The sequence below is a fragment of the Theobroma cacao genome, chromosome 8, assembly GCF_000208745.1.
Source record: "Theobroma cacao cultivar B97-61/B2 chromosome 8, Criollo_cocoa_genome_V2, whole genome shotgun sequence".
NCBI classification, from domain to species: Eukaryota; Viridiplantae; Streptophyta; class Magnoliopsida; order Malvales; family Malvaceae; genus Theobroma; species Theobroma cacao.
In genome coordinates, this window is record NC_030857.1 from 3,850,504 (window position 1) to 3,874,161 (window position 23,658).

Consider the following 23,658-nt stretch of genomic DNA (forward strand, 5'->3'; position numbering starts at 1 on the left):
CACAAAAATAGCGCCTCTCTCGGCAATTTGAACAAATTCGCAGCCCTTTTCCTTATTCCAAATCAAAATCAAAATTAAGCGGGAGAAATTAATAGATGAACCATGATTAATTGGCCGTTAGAGAAAGCCAGGCTGGCTATCATTAACGACACCCGCTCCTCGCTGGCATCATTAACCACGGTTAACTAACGCTGGCTTGTCCAACCACAATTTCTTTTTTTTTTTTTTCTAAAATTTTCCTCTGCCGAATCTCCTATATAAACCCCTCCAAAGAATAGTTCAAATCTCACATTCCCAAAGGCGTCTTGATAAACGCCCATTCCCCTTTTTCAAAGCAAAAATTTGTCTCTCATTTTCTTAGAATTTCCTCTGTATTTCTTTGAATTTCAAAAGAAAAATGAGAGAGTGTATTTCGATTCACATCGGTCAGGCCGGTATTCAGGTCGGCAATGCATGCTGGGAACTTTACTGTCTCGAGCATGGCATTCAGGTAAATTTCATTCCTCTGCTCTTAGATTTCTTTTCCTCATTTCTGTTTAAATCTTTCAATGTTATTTGAATTTGTTGCGTGATTAGGTTTCTCTTGTTGTAATAGAACTTATTAAACCGATAGATCTGGTTCGATTGAAATGTTAGCTGAACGATTTAGTTTATGTTCGATAAGTTAGGCAAGATCTAGGTTTTAGAATGTGAATTATTATGGTACAATTTTTCTAAATGTAGTCCGTTTTTTTCTTTTGTGAAATTTCTTTTTTCAGCCTGATGGCCAAATGCCAAGTGATAAGACTGTTGGTGGAGGAGACGATGCTTTCAACACCTTTTTCAGCGAAACTGGTGCCGGAAAGCATGTCCCTCGTGCCGTATTTGTTGATCTCGAGCCTACTGTCATCGATGAAGTGAGGACTGGAACGTACCGCCAGCTGTTCCACCCTGAGCAACTAATCAGTGGCAAAGAAGATGCTGCCAACAATTTTGCTCGTGGCCATTACACAATTGGAAAAGAGATTGTCGATCTCTGCTTGGATCGTATCCGAAAGCTTGCGGATAACTGTACTGGGCTACAGGGATTCTTGGTCTTTAATGCTGTTGGAGGTGGTACTGGTTCCGGTCTTGGATCCCTTCTCTTGGAGCGTCTCTCTGTTGACTACGGAAAGAAGTCCAAGCTTGGTTTCACTGTCTATCCTTCACCTCAGGTTTCTACATCTGTTGTAGAGCCTTACAACAGTGTGCTGTCCACCCATTCGCTCCTGGAGCACACTGATGTTGCTGTGCTTCTTGATAACGAAGCAATATATGACATCTGCAGGCGATCTCTGGACATTGAACGGCCCACTTACACCAATCTTAACCGCCTTGTCTCTCAGGTATTGATAAGAAATCTTACAAATATTCTGATCTGTCATGTTTAATGAGCATAGTTTATGACTGGCGTTTGGCATGTGTGTTTCAGGTTATCTCATCTCTTACTGCCTCTTTGAGGTTTGATGGGGCCTTGAATGTGGATGTGACTGAGTTCCAGACTAACCTGGTCCCCTACCCCAGGATCCATTTTATGCTTTCCTCATATGCCCCTGTTATTTCTGCTGAGAAGGCTTACCATGAGCAATTATCAGTGGCTGAGATCACCAACAGTGCATTTGAGCCTTCTTCCATGATGGCCAAATGTGACCCACGCCATGGGAAGTACATGGCCTGTTGCCTCATGTACCGAGGTGATGTTGTGCCCAAAGATGTGAATGCTGCTGTGGCCACTATCAAGACCAAGCGAACTATCCAATTTGTCGATTGGTGCCCAACTGGATTTAAGTGTGGTATCAACTACCAGCCACCAACCGTTGTTCCAGGAGGTGACCTTGCCAAGGTGCAGAGGGCTGTCTGCATGATCTCTAACTCAACCAGTGTTGCAGAAGTGTTCTCCCGCATTGACCACAAATTTGATCTCATGTATGCCAAGCGTGCCTTTGTGCACTGGTATGTCGGTGAGGGAATGGAGGAAGGAGAGTTCTCAGAGGCTCGTGAGGATCTTGCTGCACTGGAAAAAGATTATGAGGAAGTTGGTGCTGAGTCTGGTGAAGGAGACGAAGGGGATGAGGGCGAGGAGTACTGAGGGAAGGACTGCCTTGATATATTTGCTACTCAGATGTTCTTTGTGTTGCTTCCAATTTATGTCACAGATTTGGTGGCTGAATCTCGTTTTTTGAATGTTTTTGGTTACTTTGGGTGAAGTATCCAGTTCTTCATATTTTCAATGAATAAGTTTTTGTAAAGACTTTGCCGTATGAGAGGTTTCCAACTTTGTTACAACTTAAACATGCATATAAACCTATGTGTCCAGTAATTTTTTTTTTTAAAAACAGAATGTCTTTTGAAAACTTATAAACTCATTTAAAATTTCAATTAAAACTTAAAAAGTATAATGTTTTATGACAACAGAGCTCTTCATAGTGAATGTTAGACCTTAATAATTTTTTTAATTAATAAAAAATATTTTAATTTTTTCATAATTTTTCTTAAGTGAAATATTTATTTAAAAAATTAATAGACTTGACGTAAAAACCCTTTATTTTCAGTTTACAAACATATATCAATTGACACTATTGATGAACGAAATAAATTGAAAAGAGAATAAGGTTTAAGAAGAGCATAACCATGTTAGACTGATTAAACAATAAGGTGAAAATAACTTTAATTAATCACGAAATAACTTTTATTGTTGTTTGTAGACATTTATCACAAAGTCTCTCTCACTCAGACCCCCCTTCTCACACCTCATTGAACTGATTTTACATCTAGCAACGGCCCAACTTTTTGACAAGGCGGTTCTCAATTTCCGTTCTCTTCTTCATCAGTATGGCATACTTGGAAACCAGATTTTGGTCTCCAGCAGTCATGGAGAGCTTGCAGCTGAGAGATGTCTTGTCCAAGGCCTTGTACATCGACGAGATCGGAACAAAACTGCCTTTCTTGCTGCACAGCCAACCATGAGCGGCCCTCAATGCAGCTCCTAGAGATGCCGAATCTGCCAAAGAAACAAGAATCGGATAATTCAGACTTCACACAATGTGCTATGTACTTCAGACAGGGTTAAGTTCTAAACCTTAATATGACAAACATATATAGATTGAAAATCTGAAATTGGCACAAATCTGGGCTGAGTTCATTGCATTCAATGGTTTGCTGTAAACCAATGCAGAAAACAACATATAGCAACATACCAGGTCTTTGGACTGTATAAACATCACAACCAAAGATGGATGCAATTGAGCTCAGAATGCTTTGATTTGCTGATGCTCCACCAGTAGCAATGATTCGTTTTGGAGGAGAAGGCATTCCAAATCTTTCTGCATGAGCACGCATCGAGAGAAATTGGCCCTCAATCAAGGCTCGAACCTGCAAAAAAATCAATTGCTTTTCAATAAAGAGCCGTAGTAGAAATTCATCAGTTTATAACACAAAACTATTTTATAACTAATTACCTCAGAAGGAGGATCGAATTCTAGCACTTCTTGTTCATTCAAGCCATCCACAGTTTCACCAGTGAAATTTTCAAGAAGGTAATGATGGAATCCAACTGAATGTGCAAAGAACCTCTTAGTTGATTATTCAAGGCTTGGAAAGGTTGTAGATTGCTTAGATATTAAATTATGATGTAAATATGACTTATTCCAAGGTTGCATGTGTATTGAAAGATCACCATATCAAAGTATCCCATCATAAAAATTTTCCTATGCTGTTCATATTTATTCCATCATTCAATTGACTACAGTGCACGCCAATTAATGATCTTCTTGTATTAGTAGCAAAATAATTATGAAACTAAACAATCCAATTAACAGGTAATCTCCTCACTGAAACCTTAGACATGCAAGAAGAAAAAACTTGAAACCTACCAGGCAGAGGAGGAAGGATCTCATGCTCCTTGTAATAGAAACCTATCTTCCCACCTGTTTCAGCAAATTGAATGAGAAATAGAGAACAAATAACTTTCATATTCAGGAGAGGTGAGTAAAAGAACGTATTTACTGACCATTTAGTGGAGGAGTTTGCTCTAGAAATTTGTTGAAAACATCCCAAGATTTCTCCGCATAGCGATTACGAACATCTAAATTAACATGGAGGCCATGTTAGATAATTAGAAATCACAACCAGCTTCATCTCAAACAAAAAAGGAGGAATTTCTGCTACCTTCACGCGTCAGAGACCCATTTTTGTAAACCAACATTACCATGTAGCCTTCTGTGTCAACAGGATTTGGGAAAACATGCCCTTCTAATCTTGGTTGAGGATCCTTAGTGATCCCAAATACCTGCAACAAACATGGGCAGAATCAAGTTAGACTTCACTGTGAGGGCACAGATTAAGAGACTAACATCTAAATCTGTTTGCATAGTAGACTAAACAATAACTTGCAAGCCTGGGAAATGCAACTAGTGAGGAAAGCTAAAAAAATATTACAAAAAGGAAGTTCAATTTCTCAAAGATAGTACCACTACTAAACGTCATTCGATCCATTTGTTTGATGTTTCATAAATATGTTTGTGGTGATCAAAGAAAGAGCTTGCAGTGCATTAAGTTCAATTTGTTCAAGGAAAAACGAAAGTATAGTGCAGAACAATTTGACAATTTCCAATGGAAGAATCTATCTCATGATAACATATAGAAAAGTTTCAGAGATCATGAAAAAAAGAGATGCACATGAAACACAAAGCAAAACAGTATTACCAGTACACATGCAATCAGAACCCTGAAGAGAAACTCTTCCAAAACACTCAGGGTAAGTTGTATTGTCATAGACAAAGCAACCAAAAACTTCAATGGAGTCTAAGAATTGCACCTTTGGAGTAGGACCTACCACTTAAAGTTTCACATAGGAATCTTCGTTGACCAGACATGGGACTTAACACATTTCCTCACTGAGGTTGTATATGAAGTTTCAAAGAATAAGAGAAAGCATGGAGATCGTTATTGATCAAATAAAGAGCATAAACAGTACTTACAGTGTCACTGGTGCCCAAACTGATTGCCAGATCACCAGGAGTGTTTAGGGTTAAACCTGCATGCCCAAAATGTTTTTAATTGATGAAAACTTAAGACAAAGAATTATAACAGTATACAAAATACAGATGCTATCCTTCCAGCTCTACATTGTCAATAGCAGTATGAGATAATTTAATCTATTATGGTTATTTATTTGTTGTTTATTGTTACTTTTCTCCCACCATTACCTTAGTTCTTAATTAATCATATTGTCATGGCCCATCTTACCCCAATGAATCTATTAATGCTTTAAGCTATGTTGTATTGAGTCAGATATGGATGCTGGGTACTGGTGCATACATTTATCTGGCTGTCTACGCCACAAAGAATTTCAAATGCTCTGGGGAGTATGTAAAGTGAAGTAAAAGATCAAGATGGGGCAGATTTTGGTATTTATCTCTTTCTTCCCCTCTTCTGAGTTTTCTAAAGTGAAGGTATTTCAACATACATTTATGCTGTCTTGACCTCTATGTAATAGATTAAAAATTTGAAGGACAGAATAATATTCCTTAAAGTAGAAATGAAGGTCGAATGAATGTTGAAAGGAGACACATGATAACCTATTAGAACATAAGGGATTGACTAGCAAACCAGCATAATTGAGTAGCACCAGAATTAGTCTCAGAAAGAATTCAATTTAAAATAGATCAGGAGAATCATGGACCTGCTAAGCTGTTAGGATTGTCTCCAGACCAATGAACCACCAGGCAATTCTTATTGAATTTAAACCTGAAAAGATATTAATGAGTTTCAAGCTGTCTCTATATGTAGTCAGAGAGATGCAACATAATATACCTATAGAAACACAGGCACCAAAACAAGGGTATTTTGATTAATATCGTAGCATACTAAGGGGAATATATGTAACCATTCATTATCTAGGAGAGTCATAATTTCACAAAATTTGAAGTACACAACCACTACCAAAATCAAATACATAGATGCAAATACTTTACCAGAATGTATAGATAAGCATTAACAAATTTGAAGCCCAAACAAACTATATGCAAAGTAGAGTGTGGTTCGACACCACAAGGAAGCATGTATCATGGACAATGCAAATGGTATGAGTTTTATACCAAATCAAACCCAAAAATAACATTGAAATGTTAGCAACAGATCATCAAGGGTCAAATTCTTAGCAAGTAATATACTACAAACCTATCCACAAAATAGGAAGCTATAGAACCAGCAACAGCATGAGCAGGAGCTAGCTTTCCAAGCTTTTCCTCCAAACCTGGAGCTGTAGCCTGCAACAAATATATCATCATTTCAATAAAAGCCTTAGCATTTAAAAAAACATCAATAACATAAGAAATATCAATCAACAAGAGTTTGGGGATTGATAAAGGAACAAAAAACACAGATTTAGGTAGCATGCCAAACAAACCTCTAAAGCAACTTTAGACCAAGCCCTTTGCTTTATATCCATCAAATTCATCCCTGCACCATCAGTTTCATCAATACAAGCATAAGCCCCTATAAATAGACATGCCATGAAAGAGCTAACAAGAGAGATCCTCTCAGTATTCTTATAAACTTCAGGTTGTGTCTGAAATATCTTCCGAATTTGTGGTCCTGTATATCTCTCATAAGCACGTGAACCTGTAATTCTAGACAACTCCAATGCACCTCCAACAGCTTTCTCTATTTCTCTACACTGAACTGTGGTGCTGCAGTCCATCCATATTGGCGATTCGTTAATAGAAAAGGCATTGCCAAGCTGATCAACTAATGGCTTCTTGGGGTCCAATGATGATAATAATACAGAACTACCATTCTTCCAATAAACACTGCCATGTTGTTGTCCACTACCAGAAATGGCAGCAATTTTCCCAAAATCCAAATTGGATTTAGATAGTTTTTGAAGAATGAGATCCAAAGCCTCCACCCACATTAAGGTGGGTGAAACAATTCTGCCATTATCAGAAGGGTCTCTATAAACCCCATCCTTGGTCTTGTAATGAGGCAAATCAGAGTCAAAGTGAATTAGCTCTGAAGCAACAATCACAAGATTGGAGTCCAAAACAGTTGCCTTCAACGACCTTCATAGAAGGGGAAAAAGGAAAAGATCAAAGGTGCATCTCAAACGGTGAATTCACAGTAGTTAGATTCTAATTTTTAAAATACACAGAATTTTCAATAAACAAACAAACCCAATTGGATAAGCCCTGATCATAACACCATCAAAAATCCAAATTTTTCATAACATAACAAGAACAATACACAATATGGCAACATGGGTTACTTCTAGTTTTGGCTTAATGGCATAGGATTAAAACCCTGATCATAACAGCATCAAATTTTCACTCTTTTAATTTAAAAAAAAAAACATTATTTTAAACATCAGAATAAGAAAAAAACACAATTTGACAAGATGGGAACTTTTTGTTTCTGCTCGATGACATTGGATCATGAAACTAAACGGAGACAAAGACAGACTTACTGAGTAGAGCTGTCAAGACCAAGGAACAGAGCGCCATGAGGAAGAGATAAATCCGCCATCTTGGGAAACAAAAAAGCAACCCAATGCTTTGTGTGGTCAAGTGAAGTGAAGAGGAAGCCGCAATGCAGCTTGAGTCAGGTGTTTCGATTATATAGTGAAGGCAATTAAAGCAATAACTAACATCTAAAAACTCAAGAGGTTCTATAAGATAGGAATAGTGGATATGGATATTGACTCATATGAGAGATTTTTGTTGGATAAAATATTTCAATTGTTTTCCTATTTTGTTAACGTTTATCCAATACGGATTCTTTTGCTGGTAGAATCTTGGTCAACCTTCAACCAAAACAGAATTCTAGTGGACGTGAATTTCGTTTCGGCCGGGGAAGTTTTGTCAGTTCGCAGATCCGGTTATGCCACGTCAGCGTATCAGCATTGGTTCCATTAAAATATATTTACTGTTGTTACCTTTTTGGATTTTGCCAGAGGATTGGGTTGGATTATTTCCATAACTAATTCATTAAGCAATTAAAATGAACCTTAAATCACACTTGAATGTTGACTGTTTAATTTCCATTATAAAACATATTTATTTCAAATTTAAAAAAATCAAGTTTATTTTAATTTTAATTTCATGATAAATGATTGAGTAATTGTTAATAAATAATTCAATATTTAAACTTTCTATTGTATGTGAAATTCAAAATAAAATTCTCATAAGTCCCACACAGTGAATTGTTGAAATACAAAAACCATTAAATATCTACTAATAAATTCACTAATTAGAATTGGAATATATGACACTGATTTTTCTCACCACCCGCAGCACCCTTTTTCCTCAATTTCAGTCTCGTTCGTTCCCTCTCACTACAAAGGGAGAACAAAGGAAAATTTCAGGGCTGAACCTCTTTGAAGTTTGAAACAGAACTGTAAGCCATCAATGGCATGCTCACCCTTTACACCCATGTCTTTTATGAGATTATTTAGGTTTCTCATCATATGGAAATGCCTGTCTTGCAGCTTTTATGCAAGGAAATATTGCTTCGTATTTATTTGTAGAAAAAACCTAAAACAGTACAAATGCGATACCATTAGCAGCTGCAGAGGGGAACAAGTCAGCATAATATTCACATAAGTAGGAAATGTCAACCTAAATTATAGTGCTGCACTCATTGTGTGCAGAATCCACTCCCCTGCTTCGGCTTGTTTACATGCATGATCATTCTCTCTGCTACGAACCCAGTGATCGAGTAAAATCGACAACGTGAATCTAACCTACTGGATTTACATTGCTAGTTTTCTAGACAATATCTACTGTAAAAACCTTGGCCACTCTAACTTGAAATTGTATTCTGAGATATGCTAAGCCAACAACGCTCGTGTAAAGGGGAAAAAAACTCGTCGAGATGAAGATACAACCTTTCGAAAGAAGCATCTTCAACCCAATAATTTACAGCGGCTACCATCTCAATGCATCTATCCACGCGTCCAATGTGCAAGAATGTGGCTACCGTTCACACCCTACACCAAATGCAAGGCCAGTGTTGCTCTGTGATGCTTGAAAACTAGAAACAGAGATCACGGGCTCTGCAATCGGCAACCTATCTAGATACCAGGCTTGGACTCCCACAATAATTTACTTAAATAGATCTGGGAATGACCACATTATGAACCGAGCAAAAATATCCGACTCCAAAAACTCTATATGAGCAGCTCGTCCAATGAATGTGTTTAAGTTCCTGCCATATGAGGATGTGTCAAAGTTGACATCACAACGCATGAACACCCGCTGCTCAGAGGTAGGGGCCCGTATCTGGTCCAAGCAGTCATTCAACATCTCCAAAAATGCTTTTCCCTTTTTGGAGTAGTCCATTGATGCTGCCCGGCATGACTCAATTCTGGCAGAATGATATGGAACATAACCATCCTGAAAGACATGTCCTCTGTCAATAACCTTATGGGTAGAAGGATAACACTGAACATCCAATGAACCTTTAAATTATGCAGTTATTCTATTATCACTAAACAGTTCTAAATTAAACTCTTCAGTTTTCATCAAAACTCACAAACAGCCCAATGATTGAAACAAGTTCAAGAAGACAAATACTCTGCAATAGGCATGGAATACCTGGGGCGAAGAGAGGAGGATTATATGCTTGAAATTTTCCAGTGTTTTTTGCTGCAAGAGGAAAAGAAACCGTTTCAGAACTTCAGCGCTTGAAATAAGGTTTATATTTCTGACATGTCTTAAGCAAAATTTTCAATCAAGACAATAGAGGGTAATAAATAGGAAGAACGGAAAACTTAAACCAGAATGTGACTTTGTTCTTCATACCTTACAAAGTTTGTAGAAGAAAGTGTTACGGATATCTGGATCATCTGTAAAAGTGAGCTGATGAATGCATTGTGTACCCTTGAGCTTCTTCAAAAGCCACAGCCCAGAATTGAATAAAGAATTTGAACTGTATAGATATCCCAAGTGTGGACCAGATAGCGATACATATGTATGGAGGAATCTTAGGTAAGGTTCCATAGCACTCTCTGCAGAAAGAAATGCACATTTCTAACAGACATTTCAAAATAGTAAAAATGGGAAACACAACTTCAAGAACAAGACCATCTACCCGCTAATGCTGTTCTAATTATGATGTTTCCAATAGAGTGCCCAACAAAACTAAGTTTGATATCTCTCAAGCGTCCTGATCTTGAAGCTTTATCCATTTTCTTTTTAACAAAAGAAATCACTTCATGTGCCAGCCTTAGTCCCATTTCTCTGAAGTCTCCAGATGTTTTCTCTTCATTTACCTCTGACATTAGAAACTCTATCTTGGGATCTATCAAAAGCCATTGATTCCGAACAAGCCGCAAATCCAGATGATGCCCCTATTTAGGATTAGACAAATTAACTAATTCACTCACTAATCTGTCTCTAAAATGACAATGCTAAACATAACAAGGGTCATAATCATATAAACATCAAATAAGACTTCCTAACTATCAAAACCATAAAAGAAAGAATAGGCTTTGCACACTAAACTGATTGGCACATACCCATATGTTCAATTTTGGGAAGTTATAGTTTAAGTGTCCTTCAATGTGCATAAAATTACTTCAGGTGTTTATTAAAACATACTCAGAGTCAAATGATTCATTGGGAATAGACAAGATTGAATTAAGGCAACAAAACTACAACCCAAGAAACAAGCGTGGGAGAGCGAACTTGCCTGAAACCCATGGACAAAGACAACAATCTTCAAATCACGCCCGTTTTGTAGGGCACTTGTACTTGATGGCCTTTTCCCAGCTTCAGAACTAAGACCAGTGTGTGAGGTTGCTGAATCCATTATATCCAAATTCCTCAAGTATGATTTATCACTAAAAGTGCGACGAGGTGCATTCATCACACGTTCTATAATTACAATAGGAATTCCTGAAGGATCTCCAAATATTTGCATGTCTTGGATTGATCGATTGTTAATCTGTTTGCGAACAATCCTTGCTGGTAAACTAAGATATTTGGAACCAAGGACAATAAGCACTAAACACAAGAACTTACCCTCATTTGTGCAATACTTCGCCGATGAAGCTCAGCCCGCATAGCTGCTATCTGTGCAGGCTGCAATCCACAAGATCAATTTTCCAAAATTAGAAACTAAGAAGTGAAAACCATTGTTGCTCATTACCGAATACATAAGCCAAGTGCAACATATTTACACAATGAAAACATAAATGTTTATTTACATCATCAGTTAACTTCCACAAGCTTGAACCCCTTTTATGCACAATTTGGTGGGAAGACTCATCAAAACTGCCATTTATATAATGATGAGGCATTTCAACCTTGGAGTATACCATCCATATTGACCATTCAGCTCTTCGATCCTTAGCCCATGCATCACGAAGGAATTCAAATATCTGTGTTTTGTTATCCCTGGAAAGAAATACAATTTCAACACCTTTAAGCACAGATACTAAAGCTATATTAAGAGGCTCAACACATCTTTTCTACTGATAGGTAGTTACTAGTTAGGGATAAAAAGATCAGTAAAGTCCAAATAAGTGGAGGTCCAAGCAAATATTTGGAGCCAAAGTAAATTGAAGGCATTGTTCCATTACATGATCCAGGAAAAGTACTTTGAGTTTAACCACAACTCAATAATTGGCCTCCTTAATTAGCAAGTTGATAATCCCAACAGCATCACAGGGTCACAACAAATGCCCTGACGCTATCCATATTACTTAAGATACGTCAAGGTACAGCATCAAACATACTACAACAGCATAAATTTAACCAATAAATGCAGTCAGTAAACACGTTCAAACTTGCAGTGTGCATGTCAACCAGGGATATCAAATGTCCATAGAAAGAATTAGCTTTAAGATAAATTATGATTCAAATGAAACTCTTTATTCAATAATCCAGAAAATCCTTTCTTTCAATTTGAAGGCTTTTTAAAAGCATCTATCATGGTTGTAACATTTCTTTTTCCAAACAAGAGGGAGTACTACAAATCCAACTTAAGATTCTACCAAAACACCACCCCATCCTTACCACATGAGCTGAACCCAAGTGGCAAAGTTTCAATTGCTACTATTACTGCATATAATTCAAAAATGGTCACTATTTGGCACACATTTGTGTAACAAATTGATTGGTACAAAACATAGGTAGCTGAATGTAATATATTAAGATGATGTAAAAGACTCAGTGTTAATAAATAGGAGACTGAGACTAACAAGCCTGCAATATTTGGGAGAAAATGTCTAATGACAGCAGCAACAACTGGAAGTAAAAATGCATAAGCTAACCTGTGGAAATTCAGAAAAGAGTTCCATAAATATAACATTTGATCACCCGATATATGAAACATTTTAATTATATCTTCCTTGGATAAATTCTGGAGCAATCTATCACTTTGAAATTCTGATCTGCCATTTACTCGCTGTTAAAGAGAGGAAGCTATTATAATTTTAATCTATAAAAACTAAAAAACAATAGAAATGAAAAATAGGAATACGAGTGCAGTGCTAGATAAAATAAAACAAGGACCTCAAGACCATTTTGTGGCTTGCCTTGTCCTGAAACTTCACCATCAGCAGTAACCTCATTTGCTTGAAGGAAGGTATCAAATAACTTTAAATCGTTCATTTTGGATGTAAATTCATTTAAATCAACAGCTTGATTAATAGCATTGCCAAGTTTTTGTAGCTCTCCAAGCAGTGTGTCACGAGCATTTAATAATGCCTTAACAAGCATGACCTGTTTCAGATCAGTAGAAGACCCTTCATCCAGCACCTGGTCAATCACATAATTGAACTATCAATACATAAATTATTGATTATCAAGGACATTATAAGATGAATTTCAACTATTTCCTAAGTAAATCCTCAAGAAGTTCTAATGATTTTTATCCCCCAAAAAAGAATTTTATTAAACCCACAATACTTAGAAATAAAACACTAAAAGGCTATATCTAACATTTTTATTTTAAATACAAGCCTCATGATATTCATAAATTCCAATCACTCCAATACACCCACAATTTCCACCACTCCAATGAATAAAGTAACCCCCAAAATAAGCACTTTATTTCTATGATTATATTAACTTTAACTGTAGGTCCTAAATTTCTCGGTCTCATGTGTACACCCTGTAGGCTAGATTCTGAGTTTATATTGTAGCCACAAAACATTTATATGTGTGATATTCCCCAAGCCACATTCTTTTTTCAGCCAATAGCGTTGGTGTATCACCCAAAAACACAGAACAAAACAAAACATCAACTATTGAATGTTTAGCCACAATTAAGCAGATGCACAAATAGACCAAGCTGTGAACAGGGGCAGGTTATCGTATATGAATATTCAAACAAACCTGAGTTGATCCATCAATACTTTCACCAGCAACATCATCAGTGGCAGTATAAGGAGCGCTGAAAAAATTCAACTGGTCAAGTTACTTCAACACATCAACAGAGCACAATTTACTTAATAATTGAAACCACCCCTCTCCCTTTCTCTCATTTCCACCAAGAACCACCCTAAACCCCAAAACCAGGAAAAAAAAAACAGGTTCAAAAGGGGTAAAGAAAGGAACATGACTAGTGAGAAGGTTAGCCATTGTTGTTTCTAGAATCTGCGACAAACCTGGGTACCTTCGTTGGGGCCTTGCGAGAACCAGCTTTTAGCAGACTGATGTGAACACTTACATCAACAAGAACGGCATGAAATGCATCAAAATAAACAGGGCAATATGAATGCAGTCCTAAAAGAGCTTTAGGAGGGATTCGGAATTCATGGACAGCAGCAGGGCAACCATCAGGAGAAGCCTGAAACTCAAAACTGAATGCAGTGCATTCCAATCAATTTTGGGCATCTTCTTTTAACTCATGCAAAAGAAAATAATGAGAAATAAAACACGCACGCATGCATGCACACCCACACGAACAACGAAAAAAAGTACAACTTTAAATTTTGATCGTGCAGTAATATGAAGACAGGACCTCAACTTACCCATTCTCCAATACATGAGCATACAGAAGCTCAAACTTCAAAATGACAGCTGAAGAGGAAGGACCCTGTCAGATAATGATCATCAGCACCATAATAGGACATAGAAATATGGACCTCTAATGGCTCGACAATAGCCAAACCACCCAAAGTAGAAAAGCTTCTATGCATGCCCTTTCTGAATACCAAAATTAATTGAAGAATAAATACTGATTAACATCATTACTTTCAAGAAAGTCCAATGTCATTTCTATTTCTCATATGGTTGGAGTTGAGATTTTAGCATCTTAATAAGAGTAAAAACTCCAATCTCTCATAGACTAACATTAAGTGACGTATTTACTAATGAGGATTTTAGTCAGTGGTACTGGCGGTTTAGAGCCATGCAAGTTAAGGCAATGTATGGAGTCAGCCCCCCTGCCAAAGGAGTGTATAGTGTGTGGGTGTGGGTGTGTGCAGAGAGAGAGAGACTGCCTACCTCGTTTTCAGTAAGAGGTAGATCAAATGCAACCATGACTGATAAAAGAACATCCTGTCTAGAATATTTGATTCGAAAAGGCTGCGTCGCAAAACTGTTGTCTGTATCATCAATCCGCCATATGCCATATCCATCATCAGAACCAAGATTTGGAGCTGCAACATTTTTCTGATCTTATTAAGAAAAAGCACAGTTTGAAAAGACCATTGCATTACACTTTGAGAGTGTAGTAAATGAAATTTTTAAAAGTAGGTGAAAACAACAAATAGTTTCAAACATATTCACCATTGATCAAGAAGAAAACCAATGGTCGAGTTTTAAAGGAAAATAAATTTGTTTACTTCAATTGCATTATATAGCATATGCTTCTATCAGCCGTGGCACTCCCCAATTTTGTGAACTGCAAGGTTCCTGTTTAAGTCTCTCTAAAGGGACCAGTTTCAATACAAAATGCCAGAATGTAGCTACATTTCAAATGTTTTATAGGTTAATAATATATGCTTGACTAGAATAACAAATAATAAATTTTTTTAAAATTCATTTCAACTTAAGACAATTATCACATTGTTTTAGGAAGGAATGGAGGCAAATGTATAATGAGCATTAGAAGAAAAGGCGACTATAATTTCAACAAATTACCTTCATATTGCACAACTCTCGCAGGCGTCGCTACAGAATCATGCTCATCATCATCCCATCTCATAGTAATCTTAAGTTGATACCATCTAAGCACGCAAAGAAACGTAAGAAGAATGTGATGCACAATTCAAATAAACAAAAAAATACAAAAATACCCCATACCCTTGCTGGAAAAGGTCAAGGTTATGAAACCTATGGATGTAAATTGCAATCTCCTGGACAGTGTCCAACATGACCGCTGGCTGTACTTTAGCCAGGAGTGGCTTTGCATCTGGTAACTTCTTTGCTTGTCCACTTTTATTATTCAAGCCAATTAACCATCCAAGACGTCGTAACATATGTGATCCAGTATCCACAAAACTCGCATCCCTCTTTTATTTTTCACTCTTAAGTAACAATATCCAGCGTCCTGCTCAAAACCGCATTTTCTTGACTCTCATAGAATCATCCAAGAACAAAGCAACCATGCATAAAACCAAGACTCTAAAGAACTCTCTTATACGATCCGCAGTCTTTAATTCCCCTTGTACAGAATAAATGCCAATGGCTGCAGACAAGGAATTATAACAAACAAACTTTAAATAAAAATTATAATAATTCCAAAATCAGTAACCGCATAGTTTTCTCCGAACTTCAAAGTAGAATTAGAATATGATAAATGTTAATGAAGCACTTAATTCTTTGGCATTAAAGGCAGCTATTTTATAACAACATTGCTGTTTAAACCTAGGTAATTAGTTTTTTTATATAAAAGAAAAAAGAAAAAAACATTCTGATATTATTAACAGAATCGAGCTATCTTTCTTCAAAATTAAACTGTGAAGTTAATTTACAACCTCAACAAATACAAAAAAAAAAAAGCAAAAAGGACATGAAATGGATGATTGAATAAAAGTAAATGCAAATAATAAAAAAAGCCAATGATAAGCCAAAAAAAAAAAAAAACAAGTACGAGAAAGAAACAGAAGAAGGTCAAACCTGGGCTCAGATCTGCAAATTTATTTTTTTGTGGGACAAAATCCGGAGCTAGGGTTTGCAGCTTTTTGGTGTTATAGCTACAGGTAAAAAAAAGGGGGAGATTATTAAAGAAATGGAAATGAAATAAAGATCTCGTGGAATACGGTGATCTTGTTTTTGAATTTTTTTTTTTAAAAGGATGTTTTAAATTTCTTTTCTCTATGTTTGGCTAGTCAATTTTACGATGATGTCCTCGTTTAACGTGTTGTTTTGGAGTGCAATTACACGCACGAGGCTGTCTTGCTTTGCGCCAAAATCCGTCCAACTAGACCAGACCGGAACGACCACAATAATAACACCAACAACGGCCCCTTCTCGTCAAACCTCGGTCTTGGTTCGGGTCGCCCCTCCGTCTATTGACCTTCGCAACTTAGGAGTTAAGCCCATTATTAAGATGTTAATTAGTTACTTATTTTAGTTACAATCATGATTAAGATTTATTTTTTCTTCCCACAAAACAATTATTCTTATACTATAATTTCAAAATTTCATTTAAATGATTCAATTTAAATTTATTGTATTCATTATACTATTCAAAATGTAAATTTTTTATTAAATAAATAAAATAATAAAAAATGTCAATGATTAAAATATTTATTATTTTTTAGATATTTTGATCTAAACTGGAATATTTGATTAGGTAGCAGAACCTATACATACTCACTTAAATTTTAAAATTATTATCTGAATTCCTATTCGAAAATTTAAAAAATTACTTATTGAATATACGTATCAATTAAATATTTAATTAAAATAAATTTAAATTTAATTTTTATGTCCATTATTAATAAAAATTAAATTAATAATTTGAAGTTACTTCATAAAAAAATTATGATTTAAATTATATTTATAACCATTAATAAATTTTAATAAATATTGTACTAATTCTAAAAATTTTATAAATAAAAATAAAGTAAAAATTATTATTTATAATTGAATTCAAATTGTATGTATCTTAATATTACTATCCAAATATTATCTAAATTCATTATGAGTAACAATTTTACTATTCCAATTATATTTAAAATTAATTATGAAATATTCTAATTTTTTTTAATCAAGTCATATATTACCAGATATCCTATTATAAGATAGTTATTGACATCTCTACTCATACTTATAACAACCTATTTGTCATAAATTTGTTGTCAAAATAAGTAAATGCAAAGTATTTAAGATCTTATAGTATTTTGATACTGCACAGGCTTGAATTATGAGTCGGCGAGCCAGAATTATTTCCACGTGATAAAAGAGGCTTTTCTAAAGCTGTTTCTAGTCAAAAAGAGGAGGGGGAGGGAACAAGGCTAGTGGTCGTATACGTGCCCCTGGGAGGAAATCAGGGCATTAAATTTGGTCATGATTGAAGGAAAGGCCAAAAAGCCAAAGCCATTCCAAGAAAACAATAATGAGCCAAAACGAAGATAGATGGGACAGTCACGTGCAGCATGTAACAAGGCCAGGGGACATTTCCCAGGTATTTTGTCAAAAAAGTTTTACAGCCCATTTTGGACTCATACTGGCTAGGTGTCTAGGCTGGGCCAAAAGGAAATAATAATAATAACAATAATACAGATGGCAATTATTTTTCTCTGGACGGATCATGGTGGTCCATTATGGGAATTACAATCTGTGGCCTGTGGGGCGAACCGAAGTCTTACAGAAAAAGTGGGAATATACATACAGGCATGACTTCCAAGGATTGAAACCAGGGTTGAGGTTTACTTAGAAATAAGAAAATACAAAGTGGGCTAAAGGCTTTACAGCTATGAGAATGGAGGCCATATTCTTTCTGTCTCCATGGACCCTTTTTGAATATATCATGGGCCAGGTGGGGTGGTTAGTTGGTTTCCATAGTCAACAGAATAACAACTACTAACAAGGTCAAAAATTTCAAAGTTTTATAGATCAATTACTGGTTTAGGTAAGGAGATTATAATATATATATATATATATATATATATATAATGTTGCATGTGCCGATAAGGGAAATTCAAAGGGAATCTTCTCATGTAGAAAAATTTGTCAGGGTCATGTTTAACATGGAATTTCTGTTCTCTTGACTCTTCAAACAAGTTGCTAGCTACCACCTCTTGTTAAGTTATAGCACTAAGATATACCAAGTGTTGAAAGACAAACTTCCCAGACTGGTGTCTAGAATTAGGTCTGGAGTTGATTGGCATCCACTTTCCTGAAGAATAAATGGAGAACAGGAAAGATGCCAAATGAGAGACAGGAGGATCATGTGCCTAGAAGCTGAAGCACCCGAGCTGAGGAGATGTGACAAATCATTTAGGCACAACCGTACTAAATAAGGGAAAACAATAAAGCAAAAAGCATCTGAATAATTGGTTTCATCTTATCCCACACTAATGTATTTTTAGTACTATATCATCTCTAACTAGTCATCAAATTTCAAGTGAATGATTATGAGCAAAAGATTCTTCTTAATTGTTAGTGCTTCAGTCCAACGATCCTGACTGAGAATTTGTTCTTTTTTAGTTAAATTTTGATGTTCTCAAGCAATACAAAAGAATAATAGTCTTTCCGCACCACATTGGCATATTATCTCCCTCCTCATTCACAATCATTCATCTAAAGCCATTTTTTATTAATCACGCAACTAAGAATGCTCCTATACATATCCAAAAAGATAAGTTACAAGTTTTAATCGACAATTTTAAAATCGAATGATAAACTATTCATGCAAGATCGATTTTAAAAACTTGAATCATAAATCATTCATCAAATTATAAAATCGATTTAAATTCATGAATTTTAAATCACTCGTGAGCGGTCGCATTGCTAACTTCTAACATCTAGGGAACGCCCTATTAACTTAGATGTCGTTTGGCACAAATTTTGGCACTATGAAGAGCCTCTCCCACTACACTACACTAGGGTCCAACAACAATCGGGGTAAAAAGACGGTTCCCTCCCACTGCACCAGGATGCCAAGCTGTCTTTAAATGAAAATCAAACGTGGAATAGATTGATAGTTAGAACGACATAAAGCATATTTGAATTAAGACAAAAAATAAAACATGTAGGTCATTCCCCAAACGTGGTCCGTTGCTAATATTATTGATTAAAAAAGGAGCATTTTGAAAATAATCCTTAAAGATAAGATATTTTTAAAAATAGTCATTTTTATAATTTTAACTATTTATAATCAAGTTGGATGAAATTACCCTTAATAAAGTTACACGCTATGATGTTACACGTCATGTATAAAAACCTGTGACAAACCATGGTTAACGTGTTACACGCTATGTACAAAAATATGTGACACGTCATGTACAAAAACCTGTGACAAGCCATGATTAGCGTGTTGCACGTCAAGTATAAAAACATGTGACAAGCCAAGTATAAAAACTTGTGACAAGCTATGGTTAGCTTGTTACACGCCATGTACAAAAATCTGTGACAAGTCATGGTTAGGTTGTTACACATCATGTTGAAAAAAAATACTGTTGTTACACTCCATGTAAAAAAATATGTTACACGCCATGGTTAAAAAATGTTATTACACGCCATGTTGAAAAAAAAATATTATTGTTACACGACATGTTAAAAAAATATTGTTGTTACACGACATATTCAAAAACATTTTGTTACACTTTAATGCCTAAAATGTTGTTGTTACTTACAAACCAAAACTTCAAATCCTTTCAACTTTTTTCTTTTTTTTTATTTTTTTTTTTATAATTTGGCACAGATTAAATTGTTTCTAACATGTTTTCATAAATCAAAATGCAAATTTTTTTTATCTAAAACACCTACTTTGACTAAAAATAAAAAAAAATATTTGAAAACCTAGATTTATAAATTTCAAAATTTTGAGTTTATTAGTATCTAGGTCCCGAATTGATTCAATTAAAAGCTATTTCATACATTTGTGATTATTTCTACTATTTTAGTTTTATCCAAAATATATAAAAATCGAATTTTCCAAACAGCCACCCACCCAAGCACATCAAAATCATTGTTTGGTGTCTTGAAAGCGTAAGAAAGAGAAATCTGAAAACGCAAAAGAGAGAAATCGGAAGTATAGCAAACGCATGCCGAACAGAGAAATCGATAAAATTTGAGAGACTAGGATGGTAAGAGAGAAATCCGAAGCACAAATTGAGAGAAATTGTGATGAATGGTTTAATTTGTTTGAAATAGTTTAAATGGTATTTTTGTCAAGATATGACTAAATATGGCTAAAAATGGTTAAACTTATTTTGATGGTTACTTTTAAAATGTCTTTATCAAGAAAAGTCATTTCTCTCAATTTTCTCATTAAAAGACATACCCAAATAAAAAAAGTTTAGTGTTTTGAGTAACAATACTTGAAAAGTTCATTTTTTTACTTTAAATCTTTAGTTTTATTAATCACTTATTCATGAAGTACGTTATTAGTTAATCTTTGAACCATTTCCCGACATTCAATACACTCCCACAAGAGTTTTTGGATGCATTGGGACATAAAAAAAATTTGGATGTTCAACTAAAATTGGCATAACGGACCATAATCATCTATTACATAATTAAAGGAAGCCTCCTCATTATGCCATGTGTCAACCTAAAGAAAGGTCGCATTTTCAAGCTAAGACTTTTAGATTTTTATTAGAGTTTGCAAAGGAAAAAACCACGGCCCATGAGTGAGTTAAACTAAAATGTCTCTTACCCATGAACGAGTTTATTAAAATTTAAAAAAGAATAATCTACCTTAACACGGTGGGGGCAAATTCTAGTTCATGTAAAGAAAAACTTTGATTAACTGTGCAACTAAAATTATTTCCGTGCATATTTGATAAGGGTGAAGATGGTTTGAATGGATGATTTTGAAATCCATATCAAATATCATCTATCGATCTTCAAAATTTTAGATCATTGATCGATTTATACCTTCATAGCACTACTTTGATATTAAGTATGATTTAGGATCGATTTTGAATTTTGAATTTTGTTTAAAAATAATAATTTAAAGAGAATATTTTTTTATCATAAATGTAAATTACTATCACATCTCAATTTCGGAGACATGACCCAAGCAAGCTTCCAACACATGATTCGCTACAACAATTTATTCAAAACATAAGAGACACATATATAATTAAACTAAATATATATACTTCAAGAGTAATATTCAACATTTCAAAACAATCCACTTTGATTGTACATAACGATCAATATAACTTGTAAATATGAAACTTAAACATGATCTCAAGCCATATATTGGCCAAACATTAAACAATGTATCAAGCATATGAAAAATCGACAACTGATGACTCGATCGACGAAGTAATATAAAAGGGGAAGCCCTAACCAATTGAGAGCACCAACGATCACCTACCAAAAAGTGACTCTCCACAAATGCCAATTAACGATCTATTGACCTGAAACAAAAATATAATTTATGTGTGATGAGATATAAAATCTCAATGAGCAAAAAAAGGAAGGGAGAACAAACTAGAAAGAGGAGTATTTGCAAACTTAATTTATATCAAATATGCACATTTCCTCAAATCATTGCTCAATCATCCACACAATTCTTATAACTTAGGACACATCATAGTCATACAAACCTCTCGGGTGTTAAGAGAGATAAACTAATCATGAACGAACTCAAAACATGTTGGTGTATTTTCAAAATAAATACTTGTGTCGTCAAATGAAAAGCAATCTTAACTCAAGGTTATGTCGCATAGTATGACATAGTATGAGTATTGAATTATAGGTGATTTTTCATGTAAATAGTTATGTCTCTTGATAAAGTGATATGTTGGAAAACACCTCTAAATTCAAAGGTTATGAGACAAAATTATCTTTTCATATTATAACTCAAAGATTATGTCTTATGATATCAATGATTATCCTTTTATAAAGTGATTATTGAAACAATACTTTCATCTAAGGATTGTGTTTTGCAAAGTGCAGACATGTCTTTAAGACAAAGAAATGCCTTGATGAAAGGGTTATGTCCTTGAAAAGAGGTACTTGCAAGTCTATATAAAGGACTTGTTGCCAACCATTTTGACACACTAAAAACAAATAAAACAAAAGTAGAAAAATCAAAAGCAATAAAAGCGTTATGTTCTAAAAAGAAACATAAACACTTTGAGTTCTCATCATCTACCAAGAAAGTCCAAATTTCTTCTAATCTACTAACTGTAAAAAGTATCTAAAGCCAAATAACTTTACAAACCCTCATATGTGTCTAGCAGTTTACTCTCATCAAGTGCAAGATGAAGTTAGATGTTGGCTTTATTGTATCCCTCAAGCTATTAGCATAATTCCTCTTTACATACTAAGTGGTGGGGGCGAAATAAATCTTAAAAATAACATTTATTGAAATGTTCACCTTGAAGTCAATTTTGTTAGTTTTTTGAATTCCATCTAAACCTTATATACATTAACAAAACCCTTTAAATTTGGATAAAAACATCACAGATGCAGTCAAGGTATCGATTGTTTTGCCAAAGGTATCAATACTTCCTGAACAGAATGTTTTCTACCTTCAAGGTATTGATAACTTGGGTAAATGTATTGATACTTTTAGTCCATAATGCTTTTCTCAGGCATTTTGTAGAACAAGTATCGATACTTTCTTACAATGATGGATATTTTTTCCCTTGTATCCAATTTTTCCACTTTTCTCAAGTCAAAACCAAAAAGGGAATTCAACGTTTGGCTCACCAATCCATTTCCGAGCATCATTCAACCAAAACACATGCTTAAACTTTAGGTCCTTAAACCATTTACACCACGCACGTATCATTAACGTAACATCCCATGTAAAGCAAAAAAATTGAACCAATGACAATTCCTGCTTTATGGTTTATGCATCATCTGTCGTGCTTATTTAATGATGCTATCGAAACATGTTGCAACACGTGATCCAAACATGCAACGGCATGTACAAAAAGTGGCAAGGCTCGTAACAAAACATGTTAGGAACATGTAACCAATAATAATATTCAAAACACATTAAAGGCATGTGACCTATTCAAACATGTTTGGCACATGTAACTCATGATTATTCTAATATTCAAAACATGTTATGAAAATGTAAGTCATAATGATGACGCATTCATGATATGCTAAAGCATATAAGTCACAAGATAACGATTCTAAACATATTAAGAGTATGTGATTCCAATTACAATTCAAATTCTAACTCACAAGCCAAATAATCAAAAGTTCAAAGCATGCTATAAGCATGTCATTTCAATTATGAAGTTTTCAAAATATGTTAAGGCATGTAACTCACGCATCAGTCTCAATTTCAAACTCAATTCACATTTTGAAAGTAAAAGTATTGAAAGGTTTGTTTCTCACAAAATCGGTTTTATACATATATAGGTATACTTATATTTCATATACACTTCCAAAACCATATTCAAAACACGGTAGCAATATCATTCATTCCACAATCTCATGTTTTCATCACAAGCATTCCCAATGCTATTCCAAACATGCTTTTATATTTATATGTCAAAATACTTTCAAAATGCCATAACCACTTACCTGTTGAAGCGTGCGT

At 34.9% G+C, this 23,658-nt stretch overlaps 3 protein-coding genes across 3 annotated transcripts; 1 reads left to right on the forward strand and 2 right to left on the reverse strand.

Annotated features, from left to right (window-relative positions):
* On the forward strand, positions 270-2,310 carry LOC18591892 (tubulin alpha-4 chain). Its single transcript, XM_007018307.2, has 3 exons — positions 270-490; positions 759-1,364; positions 1,451-2,310. The coding sequence occupies exons 1-3, from the start codon at positions 398-400 to the stop codon at positions 2,105-2,107; spliced, it is 1,356 nt and encodes a 451-aa protein (XP_007018369.1). The 5' UTR covers positions 270-397; the 3' UTR covers positions 2,108-2,310.
* On the reverse strand, positions 2,659-7,839 carry LOC18591893 (xylulose kinase). The gene is made up of 11 exons (XM_007018308.2): positions 7,484-7,839; positions 6,428-7,082; positions 6,199-6,287; positions 5,702-5,766; positions 4,998-5,053; positions 4,186-4,306; positions 4,028-4,102; positions 3,891-3,944; positions 3,477-3,571; positions 3,216-3,390; positions 2,659-3,019 (listed from the first exon to the last, which is right to left on the reverse strand). Exons 1-11 carry the CDS (start codon positions 7,540-7,542, stop codon positions 2,790-2,792), a joined length of 1,674 nt encoding a protein of 557 aa, XP_007018370.2. The 5' UTR covers positions 7,543-7,839; the 3' UTR covers positions 2,659-2,789.
* Positions 8,557-16,258, reverse strand: LOC18591894 (protein FAM135B). The gene is made up of 16 exons (XM_018126129.1): positions 16,089-16,258; positions 15,273-15,657; positions 15,111-15,196; positions 14,472-14,626; positions 13,997-14,061; positions 13,631-13,825; positions 13,359-13,416; positions 12,534-12,779; positions 12,293-12,426; positions 11,225-11,414; positions 11,040-11,099; positions 10,708-10,962; positions 10,108-10,366; positions 9,819-10,024; positions 9,612-9,662; positions 8,557-9,410 (listed from the first exon to the last, which is right to left on the reverse strand). The coding sequence occupies exons 2-16, from the start codon at positions 15,446-15,448 to the stop codon at positions 9,120-9,122; spliced, it is 2,427 nt and encodes an 808-aa protein (XP_017981618.1). The 5' UTR covers positions 15,449-15,657; positions 16,089-16,258; the 3' UTR covers positions 8,557-9,119.

What these genes read in the sequence shown, in the direction of transcription:
- LOC18591892 (XM_007018307.2), top strand. Translation starts at nt 398, where the DNA reads ATGAGAGAGTGTATTTCGATTCACATCGGTCAGGCCGGTATTCAGGTC. An exon ending in GTCTCGAGCATGGCATTCAG is followed by an intron (nt 491 to 758) that starts GTAAATTTCATT and finishes TTCTTTTTTCAG; the next exon opens with CCTGATGGCCAAATGCCAAG. An exon ending in TTAACCGCCTTGTCTCTCAG is followed by an intron (nt 1,365 to 1,450) that starts GTATTGATAAGA and finishes TGTGTGTTTCAG; the next exon opens with GTTATCTCATCTCTTACTGC.
- LOC18591893 (XM_007018308.2), bottom strand. Translation starts at nt 7,542, where the DNA reads ATGGCGGATTTATCTCTTCCTCATGGCGCTCTGTTCCTTGGTCTTGAC. An exon ending in GGTCTAAAGTTGCTTTAGAG is followed by an intron (nt 6,288 to 6,427) that starts GTTTGTTTGGCA and finishes TATTTGTTGCAG; the next exon opens with GCTACAGCTCCAGGTTTGGA. An exon ending in GATCCTTCCTCCTCTGCCTG is followed by an intron (nt 3,572 to 3,890) that starts GTAGGTTTCAAG and finishes TTGCACATTCAG; the next exon opens with TTGGATTCCATCATTACCTT.
- LOC18591894 (XM_018126129.1), bottom strand. Translation starts at nt 15,448, where the DNA reads ATGTTACGACGTCTTGGATGGTTAATTGGCTTGAATAATAAAAGTGGA. An exon ending in TACCTCTTACTGAAAACGAG is followed by an intron (nt 14,062 to 14,471) that starts GTAGGCAGTCTC and finishes ATTATCTGACAG; the next exon opens with GGTCCTTCCTCTTCAGCTGT. An exon ending in GCCCCAACGAAGGTACCCAG is followed by an intron (nt 13,417 to 13,630) that starts GTTTGTCGCAGA and finishes GAATTTTTTCAG; the next exon opens with CGCTCCTTATACTGCCACTG.